Source organism: Prunus mume, linkage group LG6 (genome assembly GCF_029339155.1).
Source record: "Prunus mume cultivar Tortuosa linkage group LG6, ASM2933915v1, whole genome shotgun sequence".
Lineage (NCBI taxonomy): Eukaryota > Viridiplantae > Streptophyta > Magnoliopsida > Rosales > Rosaceae > Prunus > Prunus mume.
In genome coordinates, this window is record NC_142703.1 from 2,452,519 (window position 1) to 2,465,472 (window position 12,954).

Sequence of the window (12,954 nt, forward strand, 5' to 3'; positions counted from 1 at the left end):
ATTAAAACCTTCCTAAGACAACCTTGTGGGACAAACCTCAGGGGAGGAAAGAGCACCACACATATCATGGACTAACAAGAGAGTTCGATTTAGGTCACTTTAGATCATTACAATATAGAACAAATCAAAAAACGGAGGGGATGAGGGGCAGTGGCCACCTCCCCCCTTAGCTTCCTTGCACTTGGTTGTTGGCAAGGAGAAAGAGGACTAAGGTGCAGCTAGGGTTTTTTGTTTCAAAAAACGGACGCAATTTAAAGTTCAAGAAATGTTTTAAATGTTTTGTTTGCATTGTGTTAAGTAAACAATTTATTGCATCTCATAATTACCAACAATAGTTATTTACGTTAACATAAACACATAAATAATTAACATTTCTATAAGGAGTTGTAGCTCAAGTGGTTAAGAGCAATTACCCCTATACCCGAGGTCTTGTGTTCAAATTCCCTCCCTCAATATCGCTTGTGTAAAAAAAGAAAAAAAACATTTCTAACTAAGTCATAATTTACTTGTATTTCTCTTTCAATTTTTTTCTTTTAGAAGGTTGGTATTTCTTTGTTAAATGATGAAAAATGTTCAAATTTGAATCTTTTATTTCCTTTTTTAAATTAAAAAATAAATAAATAAATATCCACGACACAGTTTACCACTATATACAAATCAAACTTAATATAAAAACGAATATCATAATGAAGAAATTCAAATTAAACACAAGGATTACAATGAGAATGTCCTTTCTTAGCTAAAATAAATTAAAATTAAATATTTAACATTAAATTGTCATTCGAATTTCTCACCTGTGTATATTTTAAATGAAGATGCTTTTTCTTCTTCCATTGCTAATAAAAAAAATTACATCTAAACAACCATAGGGCGTCTGTCCACTGTTAATCATTTTAATAAAGAGAAGAAAATGAAAGCCCTTAGTTAATGACTACATACAATTATAGAAAAGAAAAGCCAAAATGCCAGGTGTCAAAATTGTGTTAAATCAGGCAAGGTCTGTGGAAAGAGACATTTGCTGCTTCTTCCAAGTTTCCAACTTTATAAAGAGTCAGTAGTACTAAGGCCCAGCCACTTCTTTCTCAAAAGCAACACAACCAAGCTGAGCAGAAGCCTTAGACCCCAAAAAAACCAAAAAAAAGCTGAGCAAAAGCCATCATCCATCTGCACTGTAGAGAAAGAGCTGCTTTCATACAGAGAAGGGAAAAAAGTTTCTTTCCTGAGAGATCAGTTGAGTTGTTTGTTTTCCTGTGGTTTGGGAAGAGGAAGTCTTCTGGTCATCTCAAGAACCAAATTACTGGTGTATAAATCAAAGCAAAGGTATGTCTGCATATACACAAGCTCATTAATTCTCTCTCTCTCTCTCTCTCTCTCTCTCATATATAGCTAGCTAGTTACCTACATGTAGAGGTTCATGTTCTTTGGGACTGGAAACTAGTTCAAAGAGCTTAGAAATTTTTCCTTTTGGAAAAGAGAAGATTTCTTAGTTATTCTTAGTTACTATGTTTATACAAGTCCACACAAATCTAACTTCTTTTTGTTACAAAGTTTTCTTTTCTCTTTTGGGTTTGTAGTAACCAAAGGTTTTGGTCTCATTGATTTGCTCTCATTTCTCTGATTTTTGTGTTCTGGTAATTCAGTCAACAAAAAAGAAAAAGAAAATACAAAAACAAATGAATGGGTGCAAGCAAACAGACAAAACTGGATTTTGAAAATAAAGTAGACTTCATAAGCTCTCATCTAACCATTCTTAATCATTTTCTTCTCGAAAAAAAAAATTGCGGTGAGCTACAATATTAGGGGATTCCCACACACTATCAAAGTATTATGAAGATTCGAACATAAGATCATTAATTTACAAATCAAAGACATTTTTCATCGGGATAGATCTTGTTAGCGACAGAATAAAATCTTAATATATTAATTTTTTTTTTTTAAAGAATCCTAATATATTTATTTTTAACAGAAAGAATTGAGGCGAGTCAAATAATGGAAATTTTTTTTTTTCTGATAAAGAATCCTTTTTGTGCGTTATGAAAATGTTGTTTTACTAGGCAAGATCTCTCAAACCTTGTGCGAGGATCAGTGAAGATGTGACGACAAGGGAACTATAACTGTATCTCTAAGTTTTTGAACGTATTTATTTATTTATTATTTATTATTAATACTTTCCCAAATAGGTCCAAGAACTTTTTTCCCCTCACCATATTGAATAAAATATTATAACACATTGCTTCGATATAAATGTGACCCAGCTTAGTGGTTATGATCTACTGGCTGCTGCTCAGTGATGACTCATCATGTTCATGGACCACTCTGGAATTATATAGTGCATTTTTTCTGTTGTTAGTGTTGACCAAAAATGGGATGAGGGGGATTAACTAGAGTACGTTGAGGGAGAGAATTTTTGTGAGGAAAAAAACATATATAATTCGTATGCCCAGTTGGTGAGAGACAATTTTCATCTTTTTGGTTTTTCGTATTGAAAAAATTGGTGTTCACAAAATTAAAATTTAGAATCTCGGACTAATATCACGAGACTAAAACGAAAGGTGAAAACGAAGTGCGATAACCATTTATAAAAATCATTGTTGAAATAGGAAATTTTAGGGAATCAGTTCAATTTCTACCTCGATTTCAAATATTTTAGTAAACAATAATATTCAAACTCATCCTCAATCCAACTTCTCAATTCAATTTCTCCTCACCGAATTGTAAACATGCTAATAATAGGTAATTGGAAAATTACAATTTACACAAAGGTTAGGAAGGAGTGTCCTCTTATAATTTTGTCACGTATGCACACATTTTCTTTCTAACATAAACACATGTCTAAAATTCGAATCTCCTTTATAAAACAGGAAAGATATTTGAAGACTTTAATCTCAAGTGCGATGTAAGGACGAACCCAAAAAAAAGATAAGATTCATTTCTTATCTCTAGCTGCATTATGAATTTAGGGATTTAGAATATTCTGGTCTTACATTGTATCATGCACATATATCGGTATCTGCTACATTTCTTCATTATTGTCCGACCAAAAAAAGAAGTCATTATTGTCACATGGATGGATGTCACCTAAAGTTTGGGGTGACCTTGTACCTTTAGTAAAGTTTGTGACCCCAAATGGGGTGGGATCACCAATTTCGCTTTGCACCAAAAAACTTGTGTAATTATTTGGACAGTCCAAAGTATGAGAATTTCATGGGAGAGAGAAAATCCTATTCCCGTGCTCACATTTCTTTTTGGTTTTGTTTTGTTTTTTTAATATACAAACGATATTGAGAAAGAAAAAAATCGAATCTAAATCTCAGATACAAGAATAAATATTTTTAACCATTTGGGCTAATTCAAATTAATTGAAACCATATAACATGTGTTCGTGAGTTATAAATAAAGTTGAATGGTCATCATATCCTTTTTTTTTTTTAAATTCAGAATTAAATTAAAAAATTTAATTCGTATATACCTTCACTAGTAAATTCCCCACCACATTCCTCTAGATTATAGGAAATCACACTTTTCTTTTTGGTCGAAGTCCCTGATAGCAAAATTTGTCAAAAGTAGGAAATTATTATAGGTTTTTGTATTTTGTGCCTGACCTAAAGTCCCTGACCACATGAAAGCCTGATAGGTATGGCAGTGTGTTTGTCCAGAATGGAAAAGTGTCCTGTGTGGTCCAAAGAAGTTTTTGGTTGTGCTGGTCAGCTTGCTCATCATCCAAGCATAATGAGCAGAGCACTAAGTATCTGTTTGTTTTCCCATAATTCTTCCCTCTTTTCTCCTGAGAGGTTCTGCAAGTCTTGAGGTTTAACTTCTATGAAATGTTTATTTACTTGGGACGAGAGAAGTCTCTTCTCTAAAATGAATTATGTTAGGTTAAGAGTTCTTACCAGACCACATTGAAATATTTTTACCGAAAATTAATTAAGTTAAGTTACGAGTACGATTTCTTTTCGTTATTAAAGAAAAATGGTAGTTAAGTTAAACAAATGCGTTGCCCAGGTTGGCGGCTAACTAGCCACATTAGTCTAATAATTCTTTCCATTCTTTCTTTATTTTTTTAGCAAAGGTTGGTTGCCCAAGAATCTCATAAATCTTAATTAGCAAATCGTTTAGTATTGGTAACTTTTTAATCTGTAATCAAATCTAAGCCACACAAAGGACAGGGTTGGCGGCATTTGTGGCACCTCAAACTCAAAACCTCTCCAGAAGCTTCAATATTTTTATTAGTCAATTCAATAAAAGAGACTTGACGTTCCTATTAGCCCCATAGAATAAAAGTTTTTCTTTTGGTTGGATCTAGAAGCTAGAAACAAGAAGGAAGAAATTAATGCTGGACACAAACTAAACGACACAATAAAGAGAGGCCACAATCAAGCCAAATGATTGGATTGCCATCCAATTAGAGGGTGGAATAGGATGGTGTGGCTCTCACTTTTATTTTGTGTCTTTTTTTTTCCTTTTTTTTTTTTTTTTTTATACAAACCATATTTTACTTTAATCTAATTTAAATTATGGGAAGGGGAATTCGAACTCGAATACAGAGTGAGAAGCATATCCGTTCTAATCAACTTACCATGTTGCTTTTATTTTATGTCTTTGTTAGAGTATAGTGCTTCTTTTTTCTTGGTTTTTTTGGTTCTTCTTAGGTATTTCTTTACAACCTAAAATACATTTTCATACATTAAGCTGCAAAATATTACAATATCATAATTAACACTATCACTTAAAAGAAGGACAAAAATTAAACTCAAAATGCTATAAACAAAAGAAGAAGAAAAAACACTCAAAAGTACAAATCAACTTAATGCAAACAAGATACCAAACTCAGTTTGGCCAAGGAAAAAAATAGCATTCTTATTCTCAGTTATAGCATCTAAATGAAATGTCAAATTGCCACGTGAACATGAATTGAAGGTGAAAATTGCTTCAACCAAGTAATCAGATTCTACATAGTTTAGAACACAAGAAAAATAATGTCAAAATTTAATATTTAAATATTTTTTCAGCCCTAAACTGCATTATTTTTTATAGCCCTTGATGTCAAAAATTATATTGTGTGACGATAACATCAAAACTCCTACATTGGTATTACGTGTAAATGGTATCCTCGAATTTTTTGATTAACAAGCGCTAATAGTAGATACTTTTTTTTTTGGCTACATTTCATTAACAATTTGTAAATAACAGAAAAACAATCATAATTATTCTTCCCTATAAGTAATGGGAATAAGAAGAAATAGAATACCATAAACAAGGAATGAGAATTGGATTAACTAGGAAGGGATAGTTGATATGCTTTCCATTTGTTAGGCTATTTGATGAAGGAATTTTAAGTGGGACTCACATATTAAATGATTTTTTATATGTAAATAAACCCATGGAAAATCAGGAATGGAAATCATTCACCTTCTTCTTATTTCCATTACTTATAAGTAGACGTGACATAAGAGGGAATAATGATCATTTTCAATAGGCCTAATTATGCACTATAAAATAATTATTATGCATTTACTTCTTTTATTAGAGGATTGAAGAATGATTATTTTGAAGTGACAGTAAGCATAACCCTGAATTAATTATTAATTTCTTTTTAGTTGAATGCTGGAGTGTAATTAATTATTTAAAACAACATGATATAGCAGCTGTAATTCACTTTTTTATAAATAAATTGGAAGTCAAAGCGCGGAAATTTGCGAGTCGAACTTCCAATTTCAACTACCTCTTTAATTTCCAACTGTTGTGGCGGTAGTCTTCTTCTTCTTCTTCCTCCTCCTCCTTTACAATCATCAGTTTCGGAAATTCTGGTTAGAAGTTTAAGAAATCTTTGGTTCCTTCTCCATCAAAAGCCTTTACTTCACTGTTGGTCTTCTTCTTCTAATTTGTACCCTGTTAATTGTTATGTTCTGCAACCATGCATTCTCAATCACAGATGAAGCCCCACTCAAAGAACCAGCAGCCGGTAACTCTCTCTCTCTCTCTCTCTCTCTCTCTCTCTCTGTGTATATATATATATATATATGTGTAGGTAGGTGGGCCATTTTATTGCTTTTTGGTTTTGGTTTTTTTTGTTAATTTTTGGGGAAAATGAGAGAAATGTGCAGAGGAGTTGGGCTGAAATGTGTTGTTTGGATTGGTCGTGCCTACAGCTCTTCTGGCCCAGAGTCTTCATGCGCAAATGGCTCAACATCTCCGCCAAAGAATCCGATTACAGCGCCGACACCGACGCCGATTCCGACTGTGATGCCGACTCCGATACCCAAGGTCCTTCAATTTCCACATTTCTTTTTTCTGTTTCTTTTAAGAAAATACTGAACTTTCATACTTTGTTCTTTGTGTTTTGAATTGTGATAAATCTGCTGATGGGTTTTTTTTATGTGAATTTTGTTTATTTATTTTATTTTTAATTTTTGAGTTAATTGGGACTTTGTTTCATGTTTTAAGGAGTATGCGTTTGGGGTTTTAGCCTGACTGTAAAATGGGTTTTGCAGAGTTTCCTCAACGAGGAAGAGGATCAAGGTTTAAAGACATTAAGGAAGATGAGTCTGAGAGTGATGATGCTAGTGGTAATATTTTGGCCACTTTTGTTTCTTCATTTATTTTACTATATTTCATATCATTTTAACACTGTTTTTTGGTACCTTTTTGAGATACAAATTTACCTTCTTCTTTTTTCTTTTTTCTTTTTTTCTGAGGCTAAAAGTTTTCACTGAAGATGAAAGTGAATAATGTGACTTTCATACAGCTTCAAGTCTTCAAGGCGGCACCTAGTTTTCTTATTTTCTTAACTTTTGACCAATTGCTTTTGGATTTTTGTAACATTATTTAGTCTCAGAGTCAGAGGTCATATGCATTTCCAGTCCTGAACTACTGATTTGAGTATCTTGTGTGTTATATTTTTTATTTTATCCCATGGGATATGCAAATTCCAATATATCGTTTTTTTTTTTTTAAATTCAAATAATTTCATGATTAATTTGTTCCTCTTTCTTTTTGGTTAATCAGAAGCGCTTCCAAGGGTACGAAGACGAAAGTCAGAGACGTTCAGGGCACAGTATATAAACACAAAGGAATTGAGGTTTGATGCTCCTTGTATTTTTGCGATGTCGAAGTAAACCATAGTTAACTAAACATAATTATTACAAAGGTGGTGGTTTATCAGTCTAGCCTTTAATTGCTGATCTTTTCTTTGGGTGTTTTCAGAGTATGTGCTACAACATGGAATGTCGGAGGAGAAATTCCACCTGATGACTTGGATATTGATGGTTGGCTAGATATTAATGAGCCAGCTGACTTTTACGTGATTGGGTAAGTGTTGGATTGGTTCCCCCCCTGCCCCAACTCCTTCTCCTCCTCCTCCCCTTTCCTTGATTCACTGATTCTGCATTTAGGGATCTTATGCTGTTTCTATCATGATCTGTTTATTATGTAAATGTTGTTGTTCATTGAAAACAGATAAAATATAAATAAAAAAATGCTATTGAAAATGCCTTACATCATTTGTGTCGGATTTTATAGCTGTCACGTTTGCCCTTTAATTTTTGTACAAGATCAAAGTGAGCGTGCTTTCTTTTGTCCTCTTTAATATCTTCTACCACTTTGATCTGTATTGTCTGAATCAGTTTTTCATTTTCAAGAGTTAATCTTAGAAGTACGAAAAATGCTTAATTTTCAGCCTTCAGGAGATTGTACCCTTAAATGCTGGAAATATCTTTGGTGCTGAAGATAGGCGCCCAATCACTAAGTGGGAAAACATTATTCGTGAAGCACTGGATAGAGTTCGACCTGCGGCAAGTAAGGTTAAATCCTTTAGCGATCCTCCGTCTCCATCAAAGTATAAGCCATCTGGTGATGTCCCAGATATAGAAGAGGAGATGTTACTCCAAAGTGATAGTGATGTTGGTGAAGAAGTCCATCCATTGGATGACGAACAAATTTTTTTTGGTGACAGCAACGGTACGTCAATCACTAGTGAAATAGTGAATGTTGATTCTCGAGTTCCAGACTTTAGTGATAGTAGCAAGCCACACATGCCAATTGGACAGGATTTACAAAGGCAAAGTTCTTCTCCAAAGAGATTAGATAGGTTATATTGCTTGAGGACCGATGATTGTTCATTAGATGAAGAAACTTCTAGTATCCAACAAAATCGAAAGTTAACCAAAATGCTTAGTGGGTCTGAAAGGATTGGTTTGAGCTGGCCGGAGCCTCCATTAAACTTGCTATCTCAGCACTTGTTAGACAGACGAAATTCCTTTCGAACAATGAAGTCTTTCAAGTCCTCTAAGTCTTTCAGAACCTACAATTCTTTCAAGTCAGCTACGAATGACGTGACACCAGAAATAGCTCTACTTGAGCTTGCAGAGATTGATCTTGAGTCTCTAATGAAACGGAAAAGAAGATCATCATATGTAAGGATTGTAAGTAAGCAGATGGTTGGGATTTTCCTCACTGTATGGGTTCGTAGGAGCTTGCGTAAACATATTCAGAACGTAAAGGTGTCTACTGTTGGTGTTGGTGTCATGGGATATATTGGTAACAAGGTTTGTTTCTATGCTAGTTTTTTATCTCCATTTTATGTGAATCCTTTTTCCTCATTATGAGTGTTGTTGGTAGATGGCCAACATATTTACTTATTGCTTTTTTTAGTATTTATTTGATAATCTCACAGTTATTTTCTTTCTTTTGTTTTTTTGCTAACATAATCTCACATTTCTGTAATGGATCCATTCTTCCACTGATGTGGAAGTCTAACTGCAGTATGACTTTCATATGGCTGATAACCATACTGTACAAGCCATGGGTGAACATTATAGCAACTTTGTACTTTCCTCACTTTGAAGCACCCCATCTTACATGAGCCATATACAGAAAATTAATTTAAATGGATATTATTCCATATTAGGATCCGTTAGATTCTGGGGTTTGGCAAGTGATCAACACATGAACCTTGTAATTTTTCTTCTTTGTTAAGAGCGTTCAACGGATGAACTTTGTAGCTTCGTAACATAAATATGATTTGGTTAACTTTTGTTCTGTCTAGAGATTTGTTCCTCTAATTTAAAAATTATTTGATTGTTATCAACTATTGATGTGTTATTTTTCTTAATTGATTAATTTCTGGATAGAACTCTTGGTTAGGAGATTGCACTTGTTTTGCTTAGATGATTTGCTCGAATAAGTTGAAAGTAGATACTTGTGGTAATAATCCATATGTTCATGCCTTTATATTCAACACTACAATCACCTCCTAAAGTAATTTTATAATAGTAAGAATAATGTTTCTACTCATTTATTTGATATCAACTCTTAATTTTCTCAGGGATCTATATCTGTCAGCATGTCAGTGTATCAGACGTTTTTTTGTTTTGTGTGCACTCACCTGACAGCAGGTGAGAAAGAAGGAGATGAAATAAAAAGGAATGCTGATGTGCATGAAATACATCGAAGAACTCACTTTCATTCATTTTCTGATATTGGACTTCCCAGAAGTATCTATGATCATGAGTGAGTAGTTTGCTGCTACTAAATTACAATACTCTTTTCTTTGGAGCTAATGCCTCTTCTTTTTTTCTTCTTTTTTGTTTGTTATTGTCTTGATGGAAATTGGAATTATGGTTCCATGAATCATCAATTATTTATGTTCGTAAAACTAAGAAATGTTTCCACTTTGCATGATATCAACTGTCATCAGTTTTTGTGAAGAATCTTTTGGAAATCATAAAGAAAGATACGTTGCACTATATTGGCTATTCTAGAATCCAAGTTTTATTCTTAACTTAAAAAACATGGGGAGTTTAACTTAGAGAACTTACTAAAGTAATTGTCTCATCAGACTCTAGAATAGCAACTAAATATTTATAAGTAGTAATCTCCTAATAAAACTGTTGGATATTGAAACATGTTTTAAAAATTAAATGGATAAGACATTCGGTTAGCAGGAAGTGTAAGTCAAGAACAGCCTCCGTCTTTGGATAACAGTAACATTATTTGGATGCAATATTCTCCAATTAGTGGTTTTCCTATACCCGAGCATCTCATCAGACAAATGATAAAACTACATAAGTTACATATAATTCTGTTATATGGAAAAAGCAAACCTTGGCTTATCCACATTCTAGTTAACTGATGTGAAAAATTAGTTTCAACTATGCCTTAACTTTAATTTACTATTGTTTTAAGGACATATTTATCCCTCCTGAAGAAATTACAGTAAAAGTATATTTCTCTTTCCTGCAGAAGAATAATTTGGTTGGGCGATCTTAATTATCGCCTTAACTTGTCATATGAAAAAACACGAGAACTTATCTCCAAAAAGGAGTGGTCCAAGTTGTTTGAGAACGACCAGGTACATCTTTTACCTCTCTTAAGATAGTTTGTTTTATTGAAATTATTTTTGTTGATTGATATACTTGTCTGTCTAGTGGCATTCTATGCATCTGTGTTCTTCTCCTGGCTTATCATTGGATTGGAAAATCGAAAAACTGAAGCCAATAGCTTGAGTGTTGTAAATCAAATAACACCAATGTGTATGATTGATTGTTCAGCCATTCCATTAATGGAGTTGTGTGTTTTAGTGCACGACATCTATGCTTGTAAAAATTATAATATGACTCGAGTGCAAATTAGGGACAGGACGGGACATTTTGGTGAGATTGAGCCAGGAATTTTCTTAATTGGTTGAGTTTTATCTTTTCAGTGAAGTTAACCAGGATATCAAACCTAACTATTAAGCACATTGACATTTATTCTGACAGCTTGCACGACAATTTAAGAAAGGTCGTCCATTTGATGGATGGTCTGAGGGTGTTCTGAAGTTTCCACCAACATATAAATATGAGGCTAATTCAGAGAAGTACTACGGTGATGATCCGAAGACTGGGAGGCGGACTCCAGCATGGTAGGCCTGCGTTGATCTCCATATCTGTATGTTTATTTTTTTGGCTTACTTTTTACATAAGAATACAGGTGTTCTGTTTCAATTAATGCTTTGCGAAACTTTGTCCACCATTTTCCTTTTCAGGCTGGTTTTGGAATTCTTTTGGGTATGATTTTGCAGTAATCTTGATATAGGTTTTACAATGTTTACTAAACTAATACAAATGCATGATAGCTTGTTATATTTTAACATGTCATAAAAGATTTATTGGTTCCTTCCATCTATCTGGTCATCATTAGTATGTACCACTAAACAGCTGTTCCAGTGTGTACTACTATGGAAGACATCTTTTGATATTGAATGCCTTTTTGAGTTCCCTGACATTGTATGCTCGTAGATTGAACAATGCGTTATGCATCTGTTTTTATTTTATTTATTTATTTTTAATTTTTAATTTTTAATTTTTAATTTTTAATTTTTTGTAGTTTTGCAATTACCACCACATAACACTTTCATTTTTTTGGCTTTCCCTGTCAATGTCGCTTTATGATTCTACTAATTATTTTAACTGTTACGATAATAGTTAAAGATCTTAAAGTTTTGGTTTGTTTTGAGATTTTGACTTATGGGTGGTAGATTTCATGTTGAATAACTTGTCTTTTAAAATATGGTTACCAACGGCCCTTAGCAAATATACATGTGTATTGGTGATTCCTCACATGCATTCTTCTAGTACTCGAGGGACTTAATCTGAGAAATCGTAACATAATTCATTACTCAGTAACATTACAGTGATGTTCAATATACTTTTAATGAATTTTTGAAATTTTTTCTTTCGTATTTTAATGAGTGTTTGAATTCTTTTTCCTTTTACATTGTGTCTCTTCTATTTTGATTTGTATATCAATTCCTTGAACAAAATTTTACCCTAGTGTGCCTCCATTTCTCAGGTGTGACCGCATTCTTTCTTATGGCCAAGGAATGAGGTTACTGAGCTATAGAAGGGCTGAACTTAAACTTTCTGATCATCGACCAGTGACTGCCACATATATGGCTGAGGTTGAGGTGTTCTCTTCTAGGAAGCTTCAACGGGCCCTCACATTCACTGATGCAGAGATTGAAAATGAGGAAATCACAATGGATATGGGTATTGATGTTGGAATGAACTGCTTAAAATTGGAACAAGTGAGTACTTTGCTGCTAGGCATGTGAAGTGATTTATATATGGTTGGTTTTCTGAATTCTACTATTACTAGGTAAAATTAATAGAATAGTTAGAGCTGTTGATCCTAGTACCTAACCAACTTGCTTTTTCCTGGGTTTGAGTTTATGTATGTGTTTTCTTCTGTTATACCATTTTGTTTCATGAATACCTTAAAAGGTTTGGTCTTCTATTCCTGAATTTGCTTCCCGGTGCAGGATATTTCTGATTGGGAGCGTTGATGGAGGCTAATGCACTCCAGGTGGGAGTTCCGACAACTTGTGAAATTTTTTTCTTCAAAATTTGCGAGTTACATTCATTCTTTGCCATGATTAATTTGTCAACAACACTCAACAGTGATGTATGTTGCATTTAGAGTGTAAATGTTATAGCGGTTCTTGGCCATTGGTCTCTGGAGCATATTAGTTGAGTTGAGTCATAGAGCATACAGGTTGTACAGTAAGTTGGATTTATACATGTGTAACAATATGTGTAGTGTAATTTGTATGATCAACCTTCATGAGAGAAGCTTTCTTAAGCTGTATAGGAATAATACATCTCAATACAAATTTTTAATGCAATCTTTTTGGATGGTGTTCCATGTTCAGATCAGATCTATGTTCTTTGTATTTGATGTCTTTCATTTCTTACATCTTTTTCATTGGCCACTAAACAATGATTTTAGAAGATGAAAAAACAAAATTCAAAGACAGATTAGCAGACATTCTTGACGCAGTTCAATTTATCTCCTTGGTAATGGAGAGAACCTACTGAGATGAATTCTTGGGAATCATAATTATGGAACATTGACAATGACAGACTGAATCATCAACCTTGGTGTACTAGGGTTTGGCAACCGAACCAACCCGCT

The 12,954-nt window shown here is 33.6% G+C and overlaps 1 protein-coding gene across 9 annotated transcripts; it reads left to right on the forward strand.

Annotated features, from left to right (window-relative positions):
* Window positions 1–1,069: 1,069 nt before the first annotated feature.
* On the forward strand, window positions 1,070–12,695 carry LOC103336211 (DNAse I-like superfamily protein). Of its 9 annotated transcripts, XM_089053947.1 has the most exons (13): window positions 1,181–1,320; window positions 2,862–2,896; window positions 5,936–5,965; window positions 6,153–6,267; window positions 6,495–6,569; window positions 7,009–7,081; window positions 7,207–7,311; window positions 7,679–8,546; window positions 9,326–9,510; window positions 10,243–10,351; window positions 10,761–10,903; window positions 11,833–12,109; window positions 12,302–12,440. In XM_089053947.1, the coding sequence occupies exons 3-12, from the start codon at window positions 5,936–5,938 to the stop codon at window positions 12,092–12,094; spliced, it is 1,965 nt and encodes a 654-aa protein (XP_088910073.1). In that variant the 5' UTR covers window positions 1,181–1,320; window positions 2,862–2,896; the 3' UTR covers window positions 12,095–12,109; window positions 12,302–12,440. The 9 variants fall into 9 exon arrangements, 8 of the variants coding, with proteins under 8 accessions (XP_008237462.2, XP_088910072.1, XP_088910069.1 ...); XM_008239240.3 differs by lacking the exon at window positions 2,862–2,896 and having other exon boundaries at window positions 1,070–1,320; window positions 11,833–12,067; window positions 12,302–12,695; XM_089053946.1 differs by lacking the exon at window positions 2,862–2,896 and having other exon boundaries at window positions 1,070–1,320.
* The last annotated feature ends 259 nt before the right edge of the window (window positions 12,696–12,954 follow it).